The 26,563-nt window shown below is 42.3% G+C and overlaps 2 protein-coding genes across 3 annotated transcripts; both read left to right on the top strand.

Moving 5' to 3' along the window:
- The first annotated feature begins 5,738 nt into the window (after positions 1-5,738).
- si:dkey-79d12.5 (maternal B9.15 protein) lies at positions 5,739-11,250 on the top strand. 2 transcript variants are annotated; one of them, XM_068756157.1, is made up of 5 exons: positions 5,739-5,879; positions 9,000-9,177; positions 9,265-9,402; positions 9,559-9,862; positions 10,273-11,250. In XM_068756157.1, the coding sequence occupies exons 2-5, from the start codon at positions 9,005-9,007 to the stop codon at positions 10,486-10,488; spliced, it is 831 nt and encodes a 276-aa protein (XP_068612258.1). In that variant the 5' UTR covers positions 5,739-5,879; positions 9,000-9,004; the 3' UTR covers positions 10,489-11,250. The 2 variants fall into 2 exon arrangements, with proteins under 2 accessions (XP_068612258.1, XP_068612266.1); XM_068756165.1 differs by having other exon boundaries at positions 5,750-5,849.
- A 1,642-nt stretch (positions 11,251-12,892) lies between these two features.
- On the top strand, positions 12,893-26,226 carry kcnn4 (potassium intermediate/small conductance calcium-activated channel, subfamily N, member 4). The gene is made up of 7 exons (XM_068758435.1): positions 12,893-13,255; positions 17,978-18,073; positions 19,149-19,585; positions 20,833-20,968; positions 23,364-23,474; positions 24,785-24,904; positions 26,056-26,226. The coding sequence occupies exons 1-7, from the start codon at positions 12,893-12,895 to the stop codon at positions 26,224-26,226; spliced, it is 1,434 nt and encodes a 477-aa protein (XP_068614536.1).
- The last annotated feature ends 337 nt before the right edge of the window (positions 26,227-26,563 follow it).

The raw sequence follows: 26,563 nt of genomic DNA, 5'->3' as shown, positions 1-26,563 counted from the left end.
GACATGCATATTAAAGGGAACAAACACAGGAGGTGGAAGGCATGGAACGATCATGTGAGCATCGCGGACACAGGCAGAAATGTTGCAGCTGGACTGGGAGGAAGGAAGGAAGAAAACGACTAACAAATACAGACCAACTGAAACACAGCAGACCCCGAATCAGAGGAGAAGAGATAGCCAAAGAAAAAAAGAATAGTTGATGTACACGATTACTTTTAAACCATCAAATAGAAGAGAATAAAGCTTTTGCTGCAAAGGTCAGCCCCTTTTATTTTACCTTTTCCTGTTTCTTTCTCGAATCCAAACTTGATCCCTCCTCTCTGTCCCCTCTTCCTCACTCTCGAGTTAGTGCCTTCCCTCTTGACTTGCAGCCACGCATCTCTATTTCACTCCGGTCTCGTCACATTTTATCCGCTGTTGCCTCATCTCTTCCTCAGACATGGCTTTCATCTTCACCCGGCCACGCGCAGGACTTTGAAAGGAAACATGCCTCATGGAGAAAAGATATGAGTTGCACGGGGGGGGGAGTACAGGACGAGTACTTTTGTTCCTCGTGGTGCTGCGCTGAAGCTGTGCAGAACCGGTTCCACCGTACGCTGTACAAAGAGGACAAGCACAAAAGTCTCAGCAGTGTGGGGAGAGCTGAGAGAACGTAGAATGCATGAGAAGGAAGGAGAAGGCATCAGTCATTGTGTGTGTGTGTGTGTGTGTGTGTGTGTGTGTGTGTGCATGCAAGCAAGCAGGGTAGGAATGAAGGAGAGGAGAGCGGGAGGGACAGAGATTGAAAAGAAAGGAAGGTTGGGAGGGAATCGGAGTATACGTGGAGAGAGGGAAAGGGGAGGAGACACTTTTTCTACATTTTCCTGTTCACATTTTTGACCCCCCCATAACTGCATACCCCCCCCCCCCCCCCCCCCCCCCCCCCCCCCCATGAAAATCATTCCTCTGCTGTCTCAGTGTACACAACAACCTTGTCAATAGTTAATTATTCTGCCTTCACCACTGCTTCCCTCTTGCGGTATCCTCTTTGTTGAGCCAGCTGTGTCTTTAAAGCCGTGCACTTGAACTCGGAGAGCCCTTTTCCTTCTCTGTGTACGTCCCCTCTGCTGGCCCCCGAGCACACAGGAAAGAGACACGACTTTCAGGAACAAGTGAGAAAGAGACACAGTGTGAGAGAGGGAGAGAGAGAGAGAGGCAAAAGGGGGCAGAGAGAAATGTAGATGGGGGAGGGTTGAGGTTTGTAAACGGTCCCTCAAGGCTTTGTAAGACTTGGAGATCAACTCAAGACAGAAGTTTTCATATTGCTGAGGGTTGAATCAATATTAATGGAATGCATGTGATGAAGGTGAGAATGCTGGACTATTGATTTGCGGTATAAATTATGCCCATGTATTTGTGACATCATGAAAGCGTGCAGTCAAGAAAGTGCAAGGTTAAGGTCAGACCATTAGGCAGAGCCTCGCATGTCTTCACAAAATCTCCATGGCAACTGCTGAGATACAGGCGAAATGTTTCATAAGAACGCCCGTTTCTGTTGTTGGTCTCAAAGTGGACAATAATAGCAGCTTCTGCTTTTACCTATCGGTCTGTTTTTAATTAAAAGAAAATAGTGGGTGCAGTTCACTCACCTTAACTCATTTAATTGTTGAGACGTGTGTGTGTGTGTGGGGGGGGGGGGGGGCAGGAGCTCTGGGAAGATTTGATCGTAGGCCAGCAGAAGCACGTGGTATAGTGAACCAGCCGATGCCTCTCATAGGGCAGACTGTAACTGCTCTGAGCATGTATGCAGTACAGCGTTTGCATAATGCACCTTATAGATTCATAAACGGGTCTCATGTTAAAATCTCTTGGAACCAGTGGCCATTTTATATTATTATTTATTTTCTTCTAAGAAAAACAATTGACAGTAAAGGACAGTAAAGTTTTACACAATAAGTAAATGAAGAATGAGTATTTAATTGAGTTTAGATGTTTATGTGAAATGAAATGAAACAGTTCTGCATGATTTTTCGAATAAATTACACAAATTATCCACAAGATCACAGCAGTTTCCCTCAATTATGTTCCAAATTACACTTCCACGTTCACGTTTATTACAGCAGTGATGAAATCTGGGGAATTTAAAATCGGTATCATTAAAATCATCCTTAAAAGGGAGGAAAAATAACATGAGAAGCAAAAGTGTGGTTTAAGCAGAAAAACACTTGAAAGGGGTTATAATTGGTTGAATTAATAGCTATTTAGCAATTATTGATTTATTCAATGCTTTAACTACAGTTTATGCTTCTACTGTTCATTCCCAAGGCACTTGGAGTTGTAATGTATGCTGTGTTTAGACTGCAGCCACGTGAATAAAGGTCACCAGCATATTAAATCTAGTGAAACGTTACTTTCCTGCTGACTTAATCCTGTCAAATCCTTGGATCAGCAAGACATAAGGGTCGATGTGAAAATGTCTTATCTGCAGAAAAAACACGAGGAAACGTCATGTTCACATGCAGCACTTAAACCCTAGCAGTTAAGGGCAGGACAAAAAACAACTGGGATCGATGGCTCTCTCAGGCTGTTATTTTTTGACTCAACTCAATCTCACCACAACCATGCAATTGTGTATCTTCAATGGTACTGCACATAATAATAGTCATCTGCACCTTGCCTCTGCTCAGGGCAGAACGTTTAAAGACAGAAACAAAGACTGTCTGACAGATTACCGGTAATTATCATCTGCTGTAATAATCTTTACTTCATTTGCTTGTCTCTACTGATTTAAGAAAACATTCATTCAATCATTTTCTTAACCGCTTAATCCTGGATCCAGAATCTACTGGAGCTCAGCACAGGGCCACACATAGACAGACATTCATTCACGCACTCACACACTCACACCTATGGACAATTTAGTGTAACCAAGTCACCTAATTTGCATGTTTTTGGTGGTAGGAGGAAGCCGGAGAACCCGGAGAGAACCCATGCAGACACGGGGAGAACATGCAAACTCCTCATAGAAAGGCTGCGAGTTGGTTTTGAACCTGTGACCTTTACTGTGAGGCAACAGAGCTACCCATTGTGCCACCAAGCTGCCCACTTAAGTATAGGATATTTACTGCTGTTGGGACAGAATGAATTAATAATTAACTTTATCATTATTTTCTTTATATTCATAATTATTAGAATAAGTCTTTATTTCTGTGCTTTAAAAAAGGGTAAGAAAATATTGAGACATAATCCTAAAAAATAAATCTGTTTGCAAGGCAGCAAATAAAAACAAAACTTTTTTCAATCTAAAAACAAGGCACTTGTCTATAATGCATTACCAACACAAATAGCTATCGACCCAGTGAGAGGTGGAGGGGAGGAGGAGGAGGAGGAGGGAGATGGTAGATTATAAAGGTTAAAGGAGCATCTGCTGCATTCGCTCATATCCTTTATCAAAGGGGAAACTACACATTCCATACTTAACCACTTTGGTGAGGATCAGAGATGAAGAGGGACTGGATGCTGGGACAAACACCTCTGTGTTAATGCAGGTCAGCTATTGGCCCAACCCGAGGACAGTCATTCCTAGAGGGAAAAGAAGCAGCATGTGTGTGAGGGGAAGAGATGCTGATACTGGCGCTGATGTTGAAAGGCCTGGCCGGTCGATCACATTAAGCTCCCTGTGAGAGAGAGAAATCAATACGTCTTTAAAGGCGAAGCAGGCTGCATGCGGCGTATGCGTGTGGGCCTCCCTGACAACCGCCAGACGTGCTCAGAGAGAAGCTACTGTGAAAAAAGAACGGTCAAATTTCAAGGTCAAGTGCTTTCATTTCCAATACTTGTGAGAAATATCCACATTTAAAGTGTTTTTGTTTGACAGCAGCAACGTTTGAGAAGCAAAACCGACAAACTGACAAGGAAAATCAATATTTTTCAGATAAAGTTGTGTCGAATCTGCAAGGTCTATATCAGGATTAGAAAGTCAGGAGAAAAAAGAAGCAGAATTTCTTGTAACTGTTTGAGAGAAGTAATAGTTTGTTTAAAGTCTTGGTAATGCAGTCAGTCTTATAGTTAGCAATGTGAATGGCCTGCAGTGTTTCACCGCTAGTCGTGTGGGAAGGAGGTCAGCAACAGCAGAGGAGGTGAAAGAGAAAAATATATGAACAAATAATGAGAACGCAATTTAGTTTTCCATTGGCCATCAAAAAAAAAGCTAATTATGCATTCCTTGTTGCTGCTGCAGTTGTTATATAATAAACGTTGGCTTTGTGCTTAGAAATGTAAATAAACTATTAATAATGAGCTTCATAAAAGTAGAAATTTCATATGGTGGCAATAATTTACTTTTCAGTTGGCAAGCGGGACAAAGATCCAGGCAGCAAGAAAAATACAGAGATCTGAATCTGTGAATGGTCATTATAATTATTTATTATTCTTTATACCACAGCCTGAAGCAGCTACTCTGCTAAATAATAATAATAATAATAATAATAATAATAATATAATAAAGAGTATTGAAAATGGAAGTTTGGCCTGGTATGTTAATAAAAGACAGTAAGAGACGATCATGACTGATTAATTCTAGAATCGAGTGCACTGTGCTATGAACACGTGGAGAACTACCAACATGTCGGACGGGATGAAAAGAGAAGGCGCAACAGGCTGCCCTCCAGTGGTCACAAACAGCAAGCACAGTTCTGCACAAGAGCGTTTCTCATAATGCTTCATATGCATTCATTTTTAAAACTGCAGTTACTGTATATATACTGTATTGTGTATATGACCAATAAATATAACTGTTTTATCCACATCATGTTATTAAGCTATTATTGTTAAAGAGTCCCACTGTTGTTTATTGATGATTACCTGTCCTCCAGAAAAAGTGGTGATACCAAAATGTACAGCAATAATCCCTGCAGGCTAATTCTGATGTTAATTTAGGATTTGAAGATTTCAGACTCTCAGCCGAGAAACTCCTTCATTTCTAAATGATAGGGAGAACAGAATCTTAAAATCTTCTGCGGTTGCTAATATAACGGCAGCCATTAAGGTGACCCCTTGATAATTTAGTCAAAGGTACTCTTATGTGTCCTAAAGGTCATTGAAGACACAAGCGGTTTCTTTTCCTAATGGGGCGTCACAAGTATCATGATCAGTTTCACTTGACTCACAGTGTGAACGGTTGTGAAACTTTATTGAAAGAGACAGACTGTATTGGGCTGAGAGATGATGCCTTAGATCCCTCTTCTATTTAGAGATTCGACGTCTGAGGTTCCACTGTGCTGTATTATATACTGAATTGGATAATTGTATAATTAAGTATTACATGTTGTGTTTCTGCTCTTTTGTGTTATGTCAAAAATATTTTGTGACAGATTAAACAATATGTTTAACCAGTTAAAGAGGTTATTCCACTGGTGATATAATTTAAATAAGATTTAATCAAGCAAGTTAAACTAAGACTTTATTAATAATCTATTCCATAGTAAAGACACATGGATCTATGATCAAATAAAAAAAGATAAATAAATACATACAATGACTACCAAACAAACCTTCGCCATAACTTTCACAATAACTTTCTAGTGAGAAGCAGATTGTTGCAGCAGAACAGCGTGAAGTCCCGGTTCTCCCTGGCTGCCCTTATTTGGAGTGGGCGGGGCGTCGCTGGCGCAGGCAGCCAGTCAGCGCTTGCTCACGGTGTGAGTAAACAGGAAGTGAGTCACGCTGACGGTCATGTTGCGTCTACGTTGCAGCAGCGCCGAGACGGAACAGAGAGAACAAGGAAGCAACATGTGCTGATCAATGATCATAATAATTAACGCATCGGCGCGAGACAACAGACGCGCGCGCGCTGCGGGACGCTGTTCACCGTGAGTACTGTTGCAGTTTAAGTTCTTATTGTGAGTACTGTTAATTTTTATTCTAATAAACTGTTATAATTTAGTTTATTGTGACGCCCTTAGTGAAGCCACGTTGTTGGTGTCGTGCGTGTGCGTGCGTGTGCGTGTGCGTGTGCGTGCGTGTGCGTAACAGACTGATTACTTTGTTTTCCTCTGTCATTTTGTTCGTTTTAGGTTGTTTCGCTTCACAAATTTGAAGTTCTGTGTGAATTATATATTTTTTCTTTCTGACTGGTTTATTGTATTTTTTTTAGTGTATATAGATCTATTAGATGTATAGATTGGATCTGTCATCACAAAATAGAATATGGGATAATCACCTCTGTACTTGTGTGCAGTGTAATTCTGAAATGTATTTAATACTTCCACTGGGGGGGTTTCCGTGCCGTCTGGAAACCCAGGCAAAAAGTTTCCTTTGTCACGACAGGAAGACGAAAAACCGAAGCTGATCTTCATCTAGCCCGAATTCTCCCTCCGACAGACACAAACACGCGTCCTCTCCTTCCACTCGCCGCTGCTGCGTTTCTGTATTTGTTCTTTCATGTCGCACTGACACGAAAACAAGTTTCATCAAAACTTCTAACAGAACAACGATTCGCCGACATCAAATCCGGTCCTTGTCGCAGCGGCGGGGGGGGGGGCATTTGAGGAAACCGATTAGGACAGAAATGACACAATGGGTGTGAAGCAATATCAACAAAACAGAGTGTGCAAGTTCCTCTGGTGTCGAGAACAAGAGAACAATTTACGCTCGTCTGATGCAGGTTTAGTTACAAACATGACTCACCTGCTCGGTCTTGAATGGAACACGCCGCAGGTAATCCAGTGATTTGGGATGGTGCCTGTTGTCAGTTGAACAATTGCCCCTGGGCCAAATAAACATCTGAAGCAGTTATTCTAATAGAGTCCCGTCAAAGCCACCTGTCGTCAAAAAGCCCAACAGCCCGGTCTCGGCTTCCTGCGCGTACTCAGGAAAGGGAATATCCAGTTTGTATATTCACAACGTAGAAGTTTCTCAAACAGTCAAGGTTCATATTTAAACAGCTGGCTGATAATGACATCATCGTGCAGGATTTTATGGCATCTAAAGGTGTGGTTGTCGATGGCAACCAACCAAATAACCCTCAGCTAAAATAAATGGCTACATTTTAAGCGTATTACTGAAGCATTCACTCTGTTACTTTAAGTTTTCACCGAGTTTCACAAGTATTTTAAAGCTTGATGCGTGTCAGTCTGGATCTAAACTACCCATCAATGCACCAATGGATCAACGGGCTATCCAAGACGCAGTAGGAGAGCTCCGTTTCAGCATGTCTGAAACCAAATTTGAGTATTGATTATCAGTATATATTTCAGAATGCTGTCGTAATGTTTGTTCTTCCAACAGAAACTGAATTTGTTTGCAGAGACAGTCGGTGATTATGAAAGACGAGGATGAGATGTTTGCCCCGTCGGTTAAAGCGCCGTTTATCTGTGTGACCTCCAGAGGGCAGCGCAACACGAGGCCGCTCTAACCTTCCTCAGGGCCAGGAGCAGAAATCTGACACTGCAAAATGTGTCTGTGCAGCGTCCAAAAGTTACCTTTTTGACTCGCCAGCCGAGCGTTACCGGTAGATGAAGTAATCCATCAGCCAAGATAGTCAATGGCCTTTTTGTGTTCCATATACTTTAATATCTGCATTTTGTTGAGTATTATGTTGATTACAGACTTGGAAGAGTCCAGAGCCAAGTTGAAGCAGAATAATTTTTCATATATTGATGAATGGCTGAGTAGAATTCAACTGGGATTAATCTCTATAAAAGATAAATAAACCAGAAACAACGCGGCCCAATAGAGTCCATGAACAGAACATGAGATGCTTCATTATTTAATCGACATCCTCCTCGCTCCCGACCACGGGCGGTCTTCACCCTCTTCTTCTCAGTGGTTTTATTTCCAATGATAAACAAGTTGTGTTTTCCTCGCCGTGCTGGCGACACGCCCAACACGACTCTGCATGCCGAGGTTGTCTTAGCAGAGACGTTTACCCGGTGTGGCGGATAACCGCCGTGATTTACTCGCCAGGTGGCGGGAGTTGTTCCTCTCTGGGTGTATGGGTCTGAAAAAGTGACGATGAAGACGAGTAACGTTTTACTGGTTGGAGTGAACGTTCGGCTTCCGAATGATGGCTAGGAAAAGGAGAGAAGAAGCAACAACAACCTGAAGATGAAGCTGTTTCACCCAGCCTCGCATCACACCCTGGAATATCAAGGCTGCCCGGCGAACGGCTGAAGTATTAGTCAGGGATTTAAATGTGCTTGTTTTGCTCGTGTTCTGAAGAGGCTGCGTCTACTGGGACAAAATAATAATGTTCTCACACACACACACACACGCGTATGCTAAAGTGGCAGTGGCGTGTCAGCAGGACGTTTGCACGCTGATCGTTAAGTCAGCTTGGCTACAAAGTTGGAATAACCTTGGCCTTTTATTCAACGTGCGTTCCTCTCTGGTCAGGCTGACATTTGGCACGCAGCCCAAACAAACATGTTATCGTCGGGGGAAAACCTCAAGTGATGTCAAGATTGGAATACACCAGTCAAAACAGGAGTGTCGGCTTCAGTACTGTTTGAACACTCGAGCAGCTGATCAGTGATGCATGCAGCCGTACAGAGCCTGATGAATGATGAATATATTTATTAGATAGAAATGTTACAGTACAAGTACAGTCAAACGTTAGCATGTATTACAGTACAAATACAGTCAAACATCCTGTCTAAGAGGAGCATTTCAAAAAAGCCCTTGCGGTCTTGTTTCCGTTGAAAGTCCTTAGTACATAAATCATCGACATTTAACGATAAAAATAAAATGAATCTTAAATTACTCAATTGATGCAAAATAACAATAAAATAAAAATAGTACACTCTTTTACATGCGCTGAACGCAGTGCTCACGTGGAGGTTCTGATAACGGATAGCTCAGGGAAGAGCTGCTCGTAAATGCCTCAAATGATTTTAACTAAATACTCTGATAAAGCTGCTTCTTGTTGTCATGAGAAATGATAGCAGAGGCTCAGACTGGAATAAAAACACAAGCAGTGATGTATCGTGTGGTTTTTTTTCCCCCTCTCACGCTTTTTACAGACATCATGGAAAGAGAGCTGAAGGCTGGCGTCGACTTCCTCAAACGCCTCGCTGTGGCTCGGGGTAAGCTCGATGAAGCCAAGGCAGAATCGTTTGCGGAGAAGCTGCGGAAACTTTTGCGTGACAGATACGATGGCCACTGGTACCCAGACTCCCCCAGCAAAGGACAGGCGTACAGGTATTTACCGTCTCCCTCTCTCCTCCCTCAGAGATCAGCTATTATTCCTCCTGGCTGACGTTTACACATCCTTTGACGCCCCTGCAGGTGTATCCAAGTCAATAATGGAGTACTCGGTGATGAAGTGGTCCTGAAGGCCTGCGAGGAGAGCATGCTCGCACCCAGCGACCTCGGCCTTCCGCCTGATTTCACTCTGTGGATCGACCCGCTGGAGGTGTGTGCAAGGTGAGTCCGTCGGTGGGCTCGGGATGGCGTTGATAGGCGAGCTTCGGAAACGAGGTTTGTGAGTTCAGAAAGGCCACGGAGGGGATGACTGTGAGAGGTCGGTGCTTTGAATATGATTGGACGTTTAATTTAAATAGTTGCCTGCCCTCTTCACAGATCTGGGGAGAAGAGCAGGCCCTTCACAATAGCTCGTTTTGAAGAAGACGAGGAGGACGCAGCGGTGGAACGGGACGACGCTACTGTGGAGTCGGTCAACCTGGACACGTCCGACTACCACTCTGCGTCCTCCTCGGATTGCGGCTCCACAGCATCAAGTGACACCGAGGAGGAGGCCAAAGATGAGAGAGAGGTCGCCAAGAAGGCAGAATCGGGAGGGAACGCCTACAACATAGTGATGGTGCCCAGGATTCGGAAGAGGCAAGGAAGAGCGGCAGACGGGGCCAAATACGGCAGGAATTTGGTACATTTTTATTTTATTTTATTTTGTAGACCATCTATTGTTTTCTGGTGATATTCTCTAGTTTTTCCACAGTCAAGAAATCCAATTTAGAAAAATGACGTTTCTCTGTGCCGCAGTTTCATTGCTGCCCAGGAGAAGTCATTCCCAACAAATGTTCACACGATCCTGTCTGAACATTTGCTTCTGTAGCGATGAACGGGCGTTTGTCTCGGTTCTTACAGACGGGGTGGGATCGTCTGAAAGCGCCGTGACGACCAAAGTGTTGGTCTTTCTGTGGGATTTCTTATCATGTGATGACGTTTCAGTGTATTTTAGAAATGAAAGTACCGATGATTCCTCCCTCATGGACAAAGATGGGAACCATCTCTTTCTAGTCTCGCACTCATTTCTTTCTCTTTCTCTCTTTCCAGATGCCTGCTGGATTCCAGTACGTCTACCAACCTGCACCAGCTTGGCCACAGTACAAGAAGGGTGCCCCAGTGTTCCTGAGCACCGTGTGCGTGCCCCCAGCACCAGCGCCTCCTCTGCCCCAGCAGGTGTTTGGCTACTACATCCTACCGCAGCCGCCACCACAGTTCATTCTGCCTCAGGCCGCTCTGAAGCCATGGACAGCGGTGAAGGGCTAGATCGTCCACAGAGCGTGTGGAGAAGGTGCTGAGAGCGTCCCTTCAAATGAGCCACGTGTTATCAAGTCTTTCAGTTTCTGATCATTTCCCCTCCATGTCTGGGCTCGACTCGGCACAGAGATGACACCGAGCTTGAATGAATGAAATCTTTTTATTATCTGTCAGGTCTGCGTTGCTAATTGTTTTACTCTGTACCGTTTGTGTGAAGAATGACTTGAGTCGGTGGGTGCTAGCTCTAGCTCAGGAACTCGCAGCAATATCTTTTAATACCAAAGTTTCAGGTGTTCAGTGTGTTTTGATGACAATCTCTCTGTCGGCACCCTCCAAATACTTCAGTGTAACAGTCACAGCAAATCAATGTAAGATGTGATTCAGGGTTTTAATCTATTATAGCTACATTATGGTGACATTTTCTTTTGCTAAACTCCTTGTAAATAACGGAACTTAGGTACCATAGATATACGCACACTTTCTAACCTCACTTTTATTGTTGTAATTTATTTGGCCACCACTGGTTGGCGCTCTGGTCACAACAAAGACATGTAATGATCTGTTTTTAATGGCATTGACTGCTGTATATTGCAAATGTAACTCGTAGAATTCAAACATGGTTTGAAGTATTTTGGACTCTGCTGTCTGAACTATCCAATATTTTATGGCCTGCTTAAAGACGTGTGTGTTTTTTTTTTAAAGTTTGTATTGTGATTTTCTTGTACTGGGAAATCAGCTACAGCTATATAAATCCTGAATATGTTTCAACGAGTATTTTGATTTTATATATATATGTTTTTACATTTACGCTCGTAGTTTAGCTGCTGATCTCACACCCGACGGGTCACTTCTATTGCATCGTACTTCAATCAGGGCTGCTGAGTCAGTGTGTTTAGTTCTGCGTGACGCCGTCTGTTATTTTGACCTGTCAGTCCGAACATTGTACTTAAATCCATCCTGCCAATTAGAGCATTGAAGATCGCTAAAGGCCATTCATTACCCTCAGCAGGATGCTGCAGCAGACGATGGACTCGTGTGACGCTGTTCCTCCCGTAAATGTCCTGCTAAGAAGGGCAAGGGGAGTGTTTATTTCTGCAAGTTTGTTGCATAGGGTACTTGCAGTATAAAATATACATTTGACACTAAACCTGGTGCTATTGCAAATCCATTTACCGGGAGAACTCAAATTTTAGTTTTTAAAAGTCAATTGCGCAGGATGTTTTGGTAATCTATGACAGATAATTTTTGTTTTCAGAACAAGAACATATCACGTTTGAATTTTGTGTTTGATGTGAAGGAAATGCAGTGAGCAGAGGCAACAGGGTCTCAAGAGACAGTCGTGTCTTCAGCAAAGTATTTATTGCTGAATAAAAGATGAACAACAGAAGTATCAACAAGTTACAACTCCAAATATCAACTGTCCCACTCTAGCGTTCATATATGCGCAGGGACTTGAGCCAAACCTTGGACGACATAATTTGGGTCGTGTTGCGAGTAGAGAATGGAACTGGCTTTGTCTGGTTGTTGAGTCTGCAGCAGAGTACAGCCTATGCTCAACCTTGGCTTTTCTCTTGGGACAGACCAATCTTATAAGAGAACATGAAACCAGTAACCAGACTGTCTTATTAAAATCTGAATGAGTGGCTCAAACTGAGGGAACATTGGACATAAAGACACTTCATGAAGACTTTTGAAGACTGCACTGGAGTACTTTTTTTCCCCTTTTAGATTGTTTCTGTACATTTAATTTAAACTTCTTGATTTAAGCTATGAAATGATCTTTGGTCACAATATTCTTTGCTCTGAAAAAATGATTGTAATTAATATGGGATGCGCTGCATGATGGGATATCATGCAAATGCAAAAAATTAAAAACTATTTTCACCGTTATATTAACTTGTTATATTTATATGTACAGTTATTCAACAAATAAAACATTTGAAATATTTATTTTATATATAATTTATCTGAAAATGTTTGAAAGCTGGGGCGGATTTGAGTCACCGCATGTAAATGAGGAGGTTTCACCACGAGATGTCGCTCTGCAGCTGCAGTGGAATTGCATCCCTGTAAAAGAGACGCAACCTGACGTTCCTTGTGGTTTTATTCTTATTTATGTCCCTATTATTCATTAGTTTACTCCAGTAAAGCAAGACAAATAACAATGTTTTGTTTCCGGATGATTAACAAACAAAAACAAACAAAAATCGTGCACACAGACAGATCCATGCACAAACAAAGTTTTTAATTTGAGGCTGACTGACGCACTAAGTACTAACGCATACAAAACAGGAGTACGTGGGCACGGTCGTGCGCAAACAGCATCAGTTTACGCGTAAGCACGCCACTCATGCTGTTGGCACGATAAAGCCCCGGAGGAGAAAGTCTGCTCGGCAGCGCGCTTGGTCTGACGATGCCGTGTTCAACCCTAAAGAACCGAAAGGAGCCGTCGGAGGGCGACGGCGGGGCGCCGGGGGCAGACGGACCGGGACCGCTCGCCTGCGCTCTGGAGATGGAGATGACGAGCTGCAGCCGGCTGGGCGACTCCAGCTGCGACGGTCCGGCCGGTCGAAGCGGCGGGGAGGCTGCCGAAGCGTCCGCGCCGCTGACACCTCGACCCGCCGGCGCGGAGGGAGGAAACCTCCACAAGCTGCGGGACAGGAAGTTTTTACTGGAGGATAAAAGGCGTCTTTGCGCGCTGGCTTTGGCCACCGCTGTGTTCGGGATCCTCCTCATGATAATCCACACCGAGGCGTGTTCCTTCGTTTATGAGCCGGTAGGTTTGAGTCACTTCACTCGATGGAAAGTTGCTTTAAATGACATATTTCCGTCTCCGTGTCTGCTTTCAGCATCGCTTTGATGTGCATCGTTAGAACCTTGATAGGACGTTGTCATGCAGCCAAATCTTTCACATAAAAAACCAAAAAAACCCAAATCTAAATTCACTTTGTCTCACCAAATGGTCTTAAAAGATATCGTCAAATTTATAGAACTTCTATTTACTAAGGCACTTCATTTCCCTTTGGGATCAATAAAGTCTCTTGATTCTGAAAGTGAAATAGCATAAAATAATTTTCCCAACAGACATAATACATGTTAGAAGCCTTTCTTCTAAATATTTGTAATTTTACGCACAATATCTCATAGCTGGTGCTGAACCCCATCCCAGTGACCCGATATGTTCTCCTAATGCACCTTTTCACCTCATATGCCAGGCAACACGCGCGTTGAGCCTCCCTGACCTCCTGGTTAGTTTTCCCATCTCCAGACACACAGCCTCATGGCTTTAACGTGCAGATCTCACTGGATAGCGATGCCAGGCCACACAATCAACAAATTATTAACTCTTGCTGACTTCTTCTATGGAGCGCAGGCCAGTTCTGCATGTGGAAAAAAGTCCTCATGCATGCTGCGAAGCGTCAGACCACCACCATGCTGTGAGGTCAGAGATTGATTACAGTGTCAGAGCCCCCCCCCCCCTCGGATCAGCTACACTCTTTAGAGAAATCAGTGGAAATATGGCAGATCTGTTGAAATAATTAGACCTGGAGAAAACGAATGCTGCTGGCACCAATATAACATTACCATTCCAGTTTACAAGTAGGAACCGAGAACAGGTGTTTGTCTGTTCCTAACAATGTGCATCAACTTCGCTGTAGCAGAAATGCTGATGCACTGGAAAAAAAAAGTTCTGTTCCAGAGTTAAATGATTTTGGGGAAGCTGCATTGGTGATTTTAACCATAACTTATGTAACACATTTCACCTTTAAGCTTCATGTGGTGTGAGCCGTGGCATCTTCCTTCCTTGTAGACAGAAAACATGGCTTTCTAAACAAAGCGACTAAAAAGGTTTAGTCGCTTTGTTATGCAGGATATTTTAATTCTTTTCAAAGTTATATTTTACGACCACCTTTCCATGGATATGCATGAAAAACAAAGCTATTAATGGAACACTTTTCCACGTTTCACCTCTTCCCATGTAGCAAGCTTTCTCAAAGTACTTCAGGCTATCTTTCCACATCATTTAACGTATAATTAGGGTGTTTGCGTGGCTGGCCCAACAGTCACTAAGTCTTGAGTTTGGCTTTATTAGAGTCAGGAGTGCCCTTTGACCTGGACACTTACTCGTATCCTCTATTATGTAGCTCATTTTAAATGTCCTTGAAAACGGTATCCACAGGAATACTGATCCATACGTTGATCCCGCGATGTCTGGTATTTTAAACATTGCAAGAATACACACAGACCGCTATCATCGAAGTATGCATGTTTATATATCACACAAGAAAAACAACTTTTTTGTATATCCTATACTATAAATCTTTGTAAATGATGACCATCCTCAGTTTGTGATTGTCGGCTGTCAATATGAAAACAATTATTCCATCCCAAATAACACCAAATTGAATCTGAAAGCATTAAATATATTATGTAATAACGGAGATAATAACCATTGATTGACTTTTCTTTCCATCTGTACTTGGCAGATTGTGCCCTTTGTATTTTTTCTCTATTTCTCTTAAAGCTCTCTTTGTCTTTTGCTTAGATTATATGCCATGTTTTAACATCAGTTTTCACTGATGGGGGGGGGGGGGGGGGATGGCCCCCGGCCTGTTTGTATTTTGCTGGTGCTTTGGTCTTCCTCCCATCTCGTCAGGGAGATTGGCTACACCTGTGGCCTTTACTGCAAGGCCTTTCCAAGCTGGCGCTCTCTGGCTGCTTCCTGAATGGCTGGTTCCTCTAGATTCCGCAGCGTACTTTTGGTTGCTCTTAAGTTCTGTTATTAAAACAAGTTTATAGTTAGCTAGAAAAGCACCCGGAGAGCGCAGACCTCCGCTCATATTTATAAAATCATCATCAAAAGGTTATAAATTGTTCTTGGTATCTTTAGACACCAACCATGAAAAGTAAAAGTGAATCGGAGTTTACGTGGATTTTTAACAGATTTTTGAATCTATAAATGGAGTTTTCAATGATAAAATTTCATATTTCTTCCTAACCTCACTCTGGATCTGATGAAATTCCGTGGTGAGATAGAGGCCCCCAGCCTCTATAATAATGGCTTGCTATTGAGGACGTTGGTGAGTGGGGTCTTGAAATTTTGTGTGTTGGATCAGCTCATAATCAACTGTCTGATGTGCATCCTGCTGGTTCTGCATAAGACCCTGTAATGGGGGTCTTGTCCTTCTGGGGGTGTGATGGCCCTCAGGCATTTTGTGTTTGCCCGTGTTGGTGGTCTGTGTTCCTCCCTTCACGGGTTCTGCATCTTGTCGGGGAGATTGGCTACACCTGTGGCCTTCACTATAAGGCATGGCGTTCCCTCGCTACTTCCTGAATGGCTGGTTCCACCAGATTCCACAGGGTGCTTTTGGTTGCTGTGTATTTCGTTCTGCACCTCTTAAGTCCTGTTATTAAAATACACTCGTGGTTAATTAACTGTGTGTCTCTCTTCTTAGACGTGATTGTTTGGAGCTTGTGTCTCGTCAAATGACGAGGCTCACAGTGGCTCGTCTTCGTGTGTGCAGTGTTAACCAGGAAGTTAACAGTCTCTGTTGACCAGGATTGTGCAGTGGGGTTGTTACTCTAAATCTGGCTTGTGGCCTTGCATTAACAAGCACACCCATAAGCGTGCTCTGTCTGTTGTAGCTGTCTGAATGTAGGACATAATGATACCTTCCTAAAAACGGCACACTCTGCATTTTATAATAGGGTGACATGGCCATGAACTGCTCTGATATGTATTGGTCAAGGGTCAGCCCACATGAAACGATCCACGCTTAATTGAACATAATACATTTCATTTAATTTCAAAAAGTCTTGTAAAATATGCATTCAATTCACTTACCAAAAATCACTGTCATAAAGGGGTCTGATTTGCACTATCATGCAAAGTTTCTTCTGGATCTGATCCAGAATGAGGTCGTGAGAAAATGTTAAATTTTTTAACATTGAAAACTCCATTTATGGATTCAAAAATCAGTTAAAAATACACATCAGCTCTGATTCACTTTTACTTTTCATGGTTGGTGTATAAAGATACCAAGAACAATCTAGAACCTTTTGGTGATGATCCAGATCACCATGTGGACGGTGTAAATCCTATTATGAGTGGAATGAGCTGCTTGGCAGAGGTTTCCGCTCTGAGTTATTATTATTATTACTACCGTTGTTGTTCTTTGCGATACATTGGCTGGCCTGTCATGATTGCAGTGGCTCACTGTCCATCCTGCCAACATTTTGATGAGCAGTCTGTGGTAACTCTAATCCAAATCAGGTTCACTGGGCCCGAAATGACAAAAATAAGTTCAGACACACTGCAAGAAACTTCTTGTTGAACTTTCTGTTATGGCAAAATGTTGAGTTTTTGAGGGGTATTATAATTAGCCCTGGATGAAATACAGGCATGATGTGGATGCTACGGAAAATCTTTGGAAAATAGCCTACCTAGCCAAATGCATCACATCATACTACCTACACACTCAAGTTTCCCCAAGTTTGAAGGTTTGTAATTATCTTTTTTACTGCAAGCCACATTAAACGGTCCTTCGTGTTAAAAACCTCCATTGGCATTCAATTGTCCTGAGATTCATGAATGAAATCAAGGTTGCGTGACACCGGTCTATCCTTAGTTCTTAATTTAGATCATTAGGGCCAAACCAAATCATCGTCCCCAGATGTCAGTTCAGTAGAATGGAAAGAATTTACTCCTTCAATTTAATAAAAGTTCGAGTCACAACTTTTTAGGTATCATGTTTGTAATTAAAATGATGCTCATTACAGAACTCGAATCCAACTTGCATGTGTGTGTGGCCCTGTGATGAAGGGTGTACCCCTCCTCTCGCCCGTTGACTGCTGGGATAGTCTCCAGCACGACCCGGTAATGGGCAAGGTGGTTTGGAAGAGGAATGAAGGAACAGTACTTGAATCGGTTTTATTTACTTTATTTGAACCAATGAATTAAGAGTGTTTAATTGCCTTTTCTACAGTTTCCCCATTGCAAGACTAATAAAGTTGTATCTTTCCTAATTCTTCAGGTGTATTTTTCAACATACAAATAATAATTCCTACATGAGTACTGAACATTCAAAACATTTTTATGTAATGAAAATTTCTTTTTCCTTTTTTTTTTTTTTACTAATTAGTCACAATTAGTCTATCAATGCCTCATAAAATACATGATGAAGAATTAGCATATCTCACACGATAACAAAGCCAAAGTGAACTGAATTACTATTACTTTAAATAGAACAGCAGCAAATCCTCATAATGTGGAAGCTGAGTATAACTGATTTTAAACAGACAATAAACAAACGCTGGAATTTCTGTTAGCATTTTGGTATTCTGCTCTCCTGCTGCTCAGCAGATGGAGGAAAACATCCAGTTCATAAGCTATTTCAAAAACTCCTGATCATGAAGAACATTAATGGAGATAAAAGAAATGTCAGATGTTACAGATACTTTTATACCTCATGTAAATGTGTCTTTCTTTCCTTTGCAGTGCTCAAGCATTGCCTTAGTAATGAACTGTTCCATCAGCCTGTCCACTGGGTGTCTCCTGGTCCTTATTATAGCTTTCCATTATAAGGACATCAGGGTGAGTTTGACCTTTGCCCTTTGTTTCCAAGTGTGCGTGCACTTTTAATTGCCCTTTCTTTTTCTTTTCCGAATTAGTGTGGTCAGAATGCTGCTTTCTCAGAGATACTTGAGGGGAGTAGTTTCAGAAGAAGCTCTTGCTCCACTGATGGTAGTCTCAACACTGATTATCGGTGTTATATTTGCTGTATGTATGAAAGTCCTGAATGAAAACCTCAGCCCACATAGTCATGCACGATGCTGCAGCTGCAGCATTTTCCCAATCCACTGGGCCCACTCTCCTTGCGTGTGAATTCAATAAACAAGAAAGTGTACAGAGTAAACCTCACACGCACGCAACATATGTATTCGATAAAGTGCAGTAAAAAACAAGTGCATTAACCACGTATATGTTTATACACAGTGGAAATAAATGCTCCATTACGTCTCGGGACTTTTTTACGGCTTTGCTAGTCTGCTGGCATCATGCTCTCATTTCCAGAACTTTCATGCATTTCATGCACACGTTTGTATCTGATACAAGTCGGGGCGGTGAAAGTGTGAGGAACAGATAAGGGAGGGCAGGTTTTGGGTGGAGACAAGAATACAGGCAGCGTTCGCAACGTGTGATGTGGCTAAATTGTTACAAAAAAAAACACATCTCCATCATCAAAAAGTCATGCAACAAGAGCAGAAAGATATTTACCTTCTGAATATTGTTTTCTTTTATGAACAGAGCATATTATTACCACAGCAGTAAGCAAGTATTAGTTTTACTATCAGTGTTCTGTAATTTTACCATAGATATTCAGAGAGAATCTGTTTACTCCAATATTTAATCAGACATTTATATCACAAAGTGTACAATTTAACAGGACCATGTTCTGACAGGACACACAACATTTTGTTTGGTAAAAAACGTTTATCCCCGTGCCGTGCTGGCGACACTTCCGTGGTGTACCCCACCTCTCCCCCATAGAAGAACTGGGATAGGAAACACCCATTCAATGAATGAACGTGTTTCTATTTGCATACGTAATAATGTACGTACTTTTTCCTGTCTCAGCTTTTTATTTTTGCTATCTTCCATCTTTCAGTTGTTCATCATCGACCACAACCACTTGGATTGGCGTATAGCTATGACCAGCCACAGGGTGATTGCCATCACTCTGGAGTTGCTGGTCTGTATCGTCCATCCTGTTGGCACATACTGGGAAGTGGGCCTCCATGTCAACTCCTCCTCCTTAGCACCAGCCTGCGTTTCTAACCACCATGGTCAGGCCCTGATGAACGTGGAGCTGCTCTTGTCAATGCTGATGTTCCTCCGCTTGTACTTGGTGCGCAGAACCATCCTGCTGCACAGCAAAGTGCTGCTCAGCGCCTCCTACAGGAGCATCGGCTCGCTCAACCGCATCAACTTCACCTTCCGCTTTGTTCTTAAGATACTGATGAACAAATATCCAGGGCGCACATTGCTGGTCTTCATCCTCATCTTCTGGCTCACCGCATCCTGGATGCTTACTCTGTGCGAGAGGTAGGGAAGAAGAATAGGTATGGAATTTAAACCTTTACTTTAACAAAGCAAAGACATTGCTTCGAGTATGATCTGTGTGCATGCTACACATCATGATTAGTGGATATTGTCAAACAAGACACATTTAGCATTTGCATCAAACTTAGTCACTGAGGTGAATTATATTTGTGATGAGGGACAACCATCTAAAATAGGAATGAAAATAGGAATAGGAATGGAAATGGCTCTTGTTGCTGTTCTTTGTTTGAGTGCTAGTAGTTCTAAGTATCATTTGTTTGTTTTCCAACATAATGTGTACACGTGTATTTAACTGGCTACCCAGCAAACATTTTCCTGTGAATTTTAAACGACACACGTGTTCAGTTCTTTCACTTCAAGACTTTGTCAGGATTTCACATAATTGAGATGTTTGTGCCAAAGATTATGATGATTGCTTTCTCTGTTAAATCCAGAATTTTATTCTCTGAGGTAGATGCACACACACACGCACACACACACACACACGCACACACTACAGCCTACACGATCTTTCCTCCTACTTCCTGTCGCCGTCACACATCTGTGCATTCAAAAAAAAGCTTTGTCGTTTGGCATTCCTCCTTAAACCTTGATGGTCAATTTGACTTTCCTGTTTGGAATGGATTTTTAATAACTGTTATGATAATTGTGATATTCTATTTTTCTCCTCGAACTCCACCCGTATTCTCTGAAGTGAATGAGGTCGTTTGTTCATCTGGAACCTACTGGAAGGATTTGCCTTCCGTTTCACTATTCTCAGTCTAATATGAGATTCTTTGTCGGAAGTGTTATAACAGCTTGTGATTGATGGGCGATAAGACGACCATACATTTGGACATTTAGCTGCTACACACCACCCATGCTCTATATTATTTGAATGCCTCAGCCTAGAAGCATACGAACTCTCACACACTGAAGGAACTCTTTGTGTGGTTTCTGCTTGTGGTCACTGGACTTGTGTTTTACAAGTTTACACTGGAAACCACAACCTTTCCTCCCCACTGATAAAACGGTTTGATTAACAGACAACACCTTTGTTAAACTCACACCACACACCAATGGGTTGGGTTTGGGTATTATTGGATTGTCGTTGAGAACAAGAATTAATCAATGTGTACACTTCAAATCTCTCTCTCTCTCACACACACACACACGCGAAAGTGTTTGTTTGTCCAATATCCATGTTTTGCCATGACCCCCCGTCTCAATCATGCTTTTCCTTCCTGCAGAAAAACCCAAGAAACGACAGGTAACATGGGCACCGCTCTGTGGCTTGTGGCCATCACCTTCCTCACTGTGGGCTATGGCGACGTGTCGCCCAACACCACCTGTGGCAAGGCGGTGTGCCTCTTCACCGGAGTCATGGTAACGAGGTTGCTTGTCGATAGAATGCAACACTTGAGCTTTTGCAGAGGCTTTCCCGAACACGCCCGTCGAGGCCGTTTCATTGGTATTGCTGGTTTCTAGCTTTCTTGAGAGACGCATATTTCTCGCTACCTTTGGGTTCTCAACAGAACACCTGTCATGACGTTGTAACGTTAGTGACATCATTTCCAGCATCCCACATGAAAAGTAAACTGTGGTAAGCCGTGGAAAGTAAATGCAGGCTGTACCAAACTTGACGCTGCACTTAGCTCTTAGCCCTCAGCAGCTCGCATTTCAAGCTTGAAGTAGATCAGAGGGACATTTCTCGAGACACACAGCCAGAGAATACTTCACATTAAATTAAAGTTATGTGCAAGTGCAAAACAAAACACATTCAAATAGGTGCAGAAACACACGTTCTTACAATAATTGTTGAGGAAATAACTAACCCTAACCCATTTAATATCATTTGAAGTGGTCAATTTGGCCTCTTGTCAGACAACACAATATCCTGTAGAGACATACAAGTTAAAAAAAATAAACACAAAGAATGAGACACTAGATCTTTGTTTATAATAATAATAATAATGGCATAAAAGGACAATAAAAAACAGCTACTTTACTTTTCATTTCATTTTGCTTTGCTTTTTCTGTCCATTTTTACCTCACATACACTCAAATGTCTCTGTCCATTCTTAGGCTCGAGATTAATGTCTCCTCTGTTCTACTTTATATTCCTGCTCTGTCCTGCCTGGCGTTGTTCCAGCTAATCCCCCTGGTTTGGTTTGGTTTATTTCCTTATTTTTCTTCCTTGTTCCATCACAACAACACTTCCTCCATTTTTCTATTTTTTTTAGTATTGCATCAGTTCGGCTTGATTCATTTCCCTCCTGCACATTTTGCATTTTATCCCAGATTTTGTCCTATTTAACAATTATTGCCATAATTCCCAGTGTGTGATTTAAAGTGAGGACCTCGGTTGCACCAGGCTTTCACATGAAAAGACAAAGAGCATGATGCGCTCACTGACGTTTTCCTTTTTCATACCTCACATGAAGGTTCAATTTTTCATTGCTTAGTTATTTCCCAGCAATGAAGTCCAGTCAACATGTCCTGCATTATTAAAAGGCGATGCTTTTTTCCTTTTACAGGAAGGTGGTGTTGCTTTTTATTACACTGCAAAGGAGTGATAAGGTAAAGAAGGTGGAAAGTAGGGTTGATGGAGTGTCAAAGGTATGGAGTAATAGTTATTATGAATTAATTAGACATTAAACACAAAGAGCTACGATGAACTAAAACAAACAGTAAGTCAATGGGAGCGAGGCGTGGCTGTGTGTCTGAAAGAGCATGGAACTTTAGCTAACACCTCGCCTCTGATCTGCTCAAAGCCGATAAGAGTCGTGGCCGAGGTTCTGGTGGCGGGTGTGAGTCCGGTTCAGACACCTCCGTGACAGAGTGGAAAATAATCCCTCTCGATTTCTCCGTCTGCCTTGTTTTTATAAGATCTCTCCCTTATAACGGAAAACTTTCCACCATATCCATTTTTAGGTGGTTTATTGTCTTTGGCATTATTACAACAGGAGGGGGTGCCAACCTGTACCAGTGATTTAGGAGAAAATAAATTTCCCTCTCCCATCGGGGCACTTCTGGGAGCCAGTCACTGCGGCGCTGACACCTGTAGTATGGCTGAAAGCCTCTGCGGTCAGAACTCAGTTTGCAGCGGCGTCCGCGGTTGACAACGCTCTTTGCCTCCATCACTCTGAGGAGCTGGATGCAAGGAAAGACTATTTCTCAGGTTTCACAGCGATATAGATATTTTTCAACCATTGCAGTGACATCTGTGTGTTCTTATGCTCTTGCTTGATCTCTCTTTCTTTTTTTTATTAACATTGCACGCTGAAAAGAGGAACAACAGGTAAAGACTGATTATCTTTGACTGAAGTGCAGTGTTTCATCTGTGTTTCTGAAAATGTGTCTTTTGTGACTGTGTGGCTCCTTCTGCCTCCCAGCCTTCATTCTGTACATCCCTTGTCCAGCAATAGCCCAAAACTATTCTCTGAGGGAAACGGCACTATAACAGTGCCAAAAGTCCTGTGTTTAACCATTGAACTCTCTCTGTAAATATAGCTTTGATTTATTGGACTAAACCATATGAGGTTTGCAGATCAACATTTGGTTTTTAAACAAGTGACCTCTCTTGAGGGGAATCCTGTAAAAAACGAAATAAATATTCAAGGATTTGGACAAATTCCGGCACAAAATCAGTTCTGCCCTGCTGACACCACTGCAGTGTTCAATCAATCTCCTAAATGATTTCTGAGAAACTGAGTAGACAACCAGATGACAAATACATTATAGTAACCGTGGCAACATGTTTGTGTGTGTTGGGTTTTAGGGCGTGGCCTGCACCGCATTGCTGGTTGCAGTCGTTACCAAGACGTTGGCCCTGAACAAAGGAGAGAAGCATGTCCACTTTTTCATGCTGGACATTCAGATCTCTAAAAGGGTAAGAAGGAAAATAATTGGTTAGTCAAAAATAAAATGACAATTTCCTTTTTTTTCCTATTGGCCGTTTCCAATTGTATTACTGTACTTTATGTGTATTTTGTACAATTAGGAATTTGAACATTTCAAAAACCTACAATGCTTTGGCGTCATAAAACAGCAATCTTCAGAAAATGATCAATAGTTGATTGAAATATGATACCAAAAGTACCAAAGACTCTCAATAGCAGTTCAGCATAGTTATGTGATATGTGTGACGTGTGATTTTGAGATATACAAAATTAATGAGCTTGACTTCACAATCTTTGCATTTTAAGTAAAGTGTCATGTGATTATATAAACTTTCATAAACCACCTTTTCTTTCATCAGAGTTTACTCCAGTGCAGCAAGGCGTATAATAGAGCGGCCGGCGCTATCAGGATGCGTGCATCACTATTTTCCATATCGCGTCCGTGTTTTGGTTTTTCAGTCTGATTATAATTAGATTTTTCCATAAATATGAAGACATCAAGCGACGGGATCGTGTGCAGCACTTTCAAGGCGTCAAACAGGAAATCATCTCGTCTTTGCCAGGAAAGAAGCTTGTGTTCAGGACGGTGCTGTGAGTGACAGGAAACTGGATTCAAACGGCTGCTTATTGATGGGCGGAAGGCGTCTGATGAATAAAAGCTGAAATGTTTTGCTAAGACAATTATTAATTAATTAATTTTTGCTTTATATGTATTGCTTCAGGTTCTCATTTAACTGTGGTAGGTGCTCTGCTTCGGAGGATGCAACCATTTCCTTTCTCCTGGTGGCTGCATCCTGTGACTCTGTGCAGATTTATGCATTGCTTGGGGTGCTTCTGGTGTGTGTGTGAGTGTGTGTGTGTGTGTGTTCTTCTGTCCTATCTGGTACAGTTTACACTGATGGGAACAAGGGAAGACATCTGGACATAGACGTTGACATCCTCTAATAATAGCCCTCACTACGGGGCCAGAGTGACATCATCACAGGGCAGTTACCTTGGTTAACGCAAGAAGACAAAGAGATATGAATAGAATCAAAGCGAAAAGTGGAAAAAAAGATGAGAGGAATTCTCTGACATGAAGTCAGGAATTGTAATCTGAACGGCCTGTCCTTCAGATTCTTGTCAACTCTGTGTTTCATCCAAAATCCACGAGGCTATTTTAATTTAACGAGCTGGTTTGGATGAAAGCATTTTTCTCAATCAAGCTTACAGCCTGATTGACTTGATGGTGTTTTACCATTGTTCCTCCCCGAATACCTCAATATTTGTCTTTAATCAGTCCTGATGGCCTTGTCTCCAGATCCGCCATGCTGCTGCTAATGTGCTAAGGGAGTGCTGGCTTCTGCACCGTACAAGGCTGACCAAGGGCAACCGCGGTGAACACCGAAGACACCAGAGATGCCTTCTGGAAGCCATCAGAGTGTGAGTTACACAATGATTCAGGCACGTCTGTTTGTGACCAGGTGAGGGATGTAGGTGGGCGGTGCTTTGTGTGCCTTACATGTAGATTTGGGTCATTAACTTCACCAAAGAGCTGCAGTTTTTACTGGTTTATTTACATTATTAATTAGTTTATTTTACGTTTATCAGGGCTAGTGTGAACAAGGAGCCACCCTTTTGTTATACATAATTCAAAGCAAATTAGATGCCGTTTACAGAAAAATGTGTGAATCTTCTGAATCACTCATCACGGAAATGAAAATGGAAGCATCACATTTTCCATTTGCGTTATCTTGTTTCTGAGTCTGTGATCGTCTTCAAAGAGCAAGTAGATTGCACAAAACAGGAAGTCAAGCCGTGCTTGCATAGGTCTCGTCCTAAAAGCAGGATTAGGTTTGTGAGTGCGTGTTAGTCTGGATGGAAGTGTTGAACTTACTGCTTTACACCAGACAAGGGCCACTGTTAAAAAACAAACTGTGGAAAGTCGGAACAGGAAGGACGTCCACACCTTGGAATAAACAAGTGTTCTGTAATGAGGCCATCGCTTCAGTGCTCTAATGTCTTAAGAAGCTGGCTGCCGTATTGCTGTAGTTTCCATTTGTCTCTCTTTTTTTTTGGTGGTGTTCAAGAGGCAGCACTAAATTTGGGTCTCTTTAACCTATTACAGCAAATCAAAGTTTTATAACTATTTAACAAACACAGTACTTGAAATCCTAAATTCTACAGAAATATTCATGAAGTGGATTTTCCCTCTGCATGTGTCTCATAAGGACTTATGTTGAAATACTTAATAACCATTTTCAAACACTTTGTTTTTGCACAGATTTCGACATTTACGTCTGAAACAAAGAAAATTGAGAGATTATGTCAGTGAGATGGTGGACCTTCCTAAGGTAAAGTGGAATATTTTTGTTCAAATGGACTTCTGGAAAAACACTTTCTTTACGTACACAGATGAAACACAGCACTTCATAGGCTATTTCATTGCTCAGTACAGTGCCCACATTAAATGCTTGTTGAGAAAGGTCTATTATTTAAAATGTCTGTCAAGTTCCAGTAATAATAGCTTAGTTTTGGTGTTTTCCATGTAAATACATTCTGCATGTGGCATTGTGTGGCTGATGTCACCAGATGCAGATGATCATGTACGACCTCAGTGCCAACTGGAATAACTCCTATCGGGAGCTGGAGCAGCGGATCCACTCCATGGAGCAGAAGCTGGATGAGCTGAGTCGCTGCTTCCACCAGACCTCCGAGCTGATGGCTCAGGTGTTGCACCGGCGCAGCCCAGAGATCAGGTAAGCAGCACTCGCGGACTGCGGCTGCGATGGAACAATGTACCGAGAGCACAGCGCGGCACATCCAAAACTGAGTCGGAACACGTCTGCTGAGGAGAACTTTGTTTTATTCTTTGCAGGTGACATGGCTGCATCCATGAGCGAATGTGCCTTCAGCGTTGTTCACCTGCAGCGTCCCTGAAAGAGAGACGATAAATCCTCTCCACTGAGCTGCTCCAGACTCCTAACATGCTGAACCACTCGGAGGACTGGCGTACCAAACTGGGATCTCATCTCCTGGCCCGGTGCTGAGTGTAACGCACTGGCTCAGAGCTGTAAAGACTTACATTCACTGTCAGAGT

Source organism: Brachionichthys hirsutus, chromosome 3 (assembly GCF_040956055.1).
Source record: "Brachionichthys hirsutus isolate HB-005 chromosome 3, CSIRO-AGI_Bhir_v1, whole genome shotgun sequence".
NCBI lineage: Eukaryota > Metazoa > Chordata > Actinopteri > Lophiiformes > Brachionichthyidae > Brachionichthys > Brachionichthys hirsutus.
This window is presented reverse-complemented; position numbering and strand designations above follow the sequence as displayed.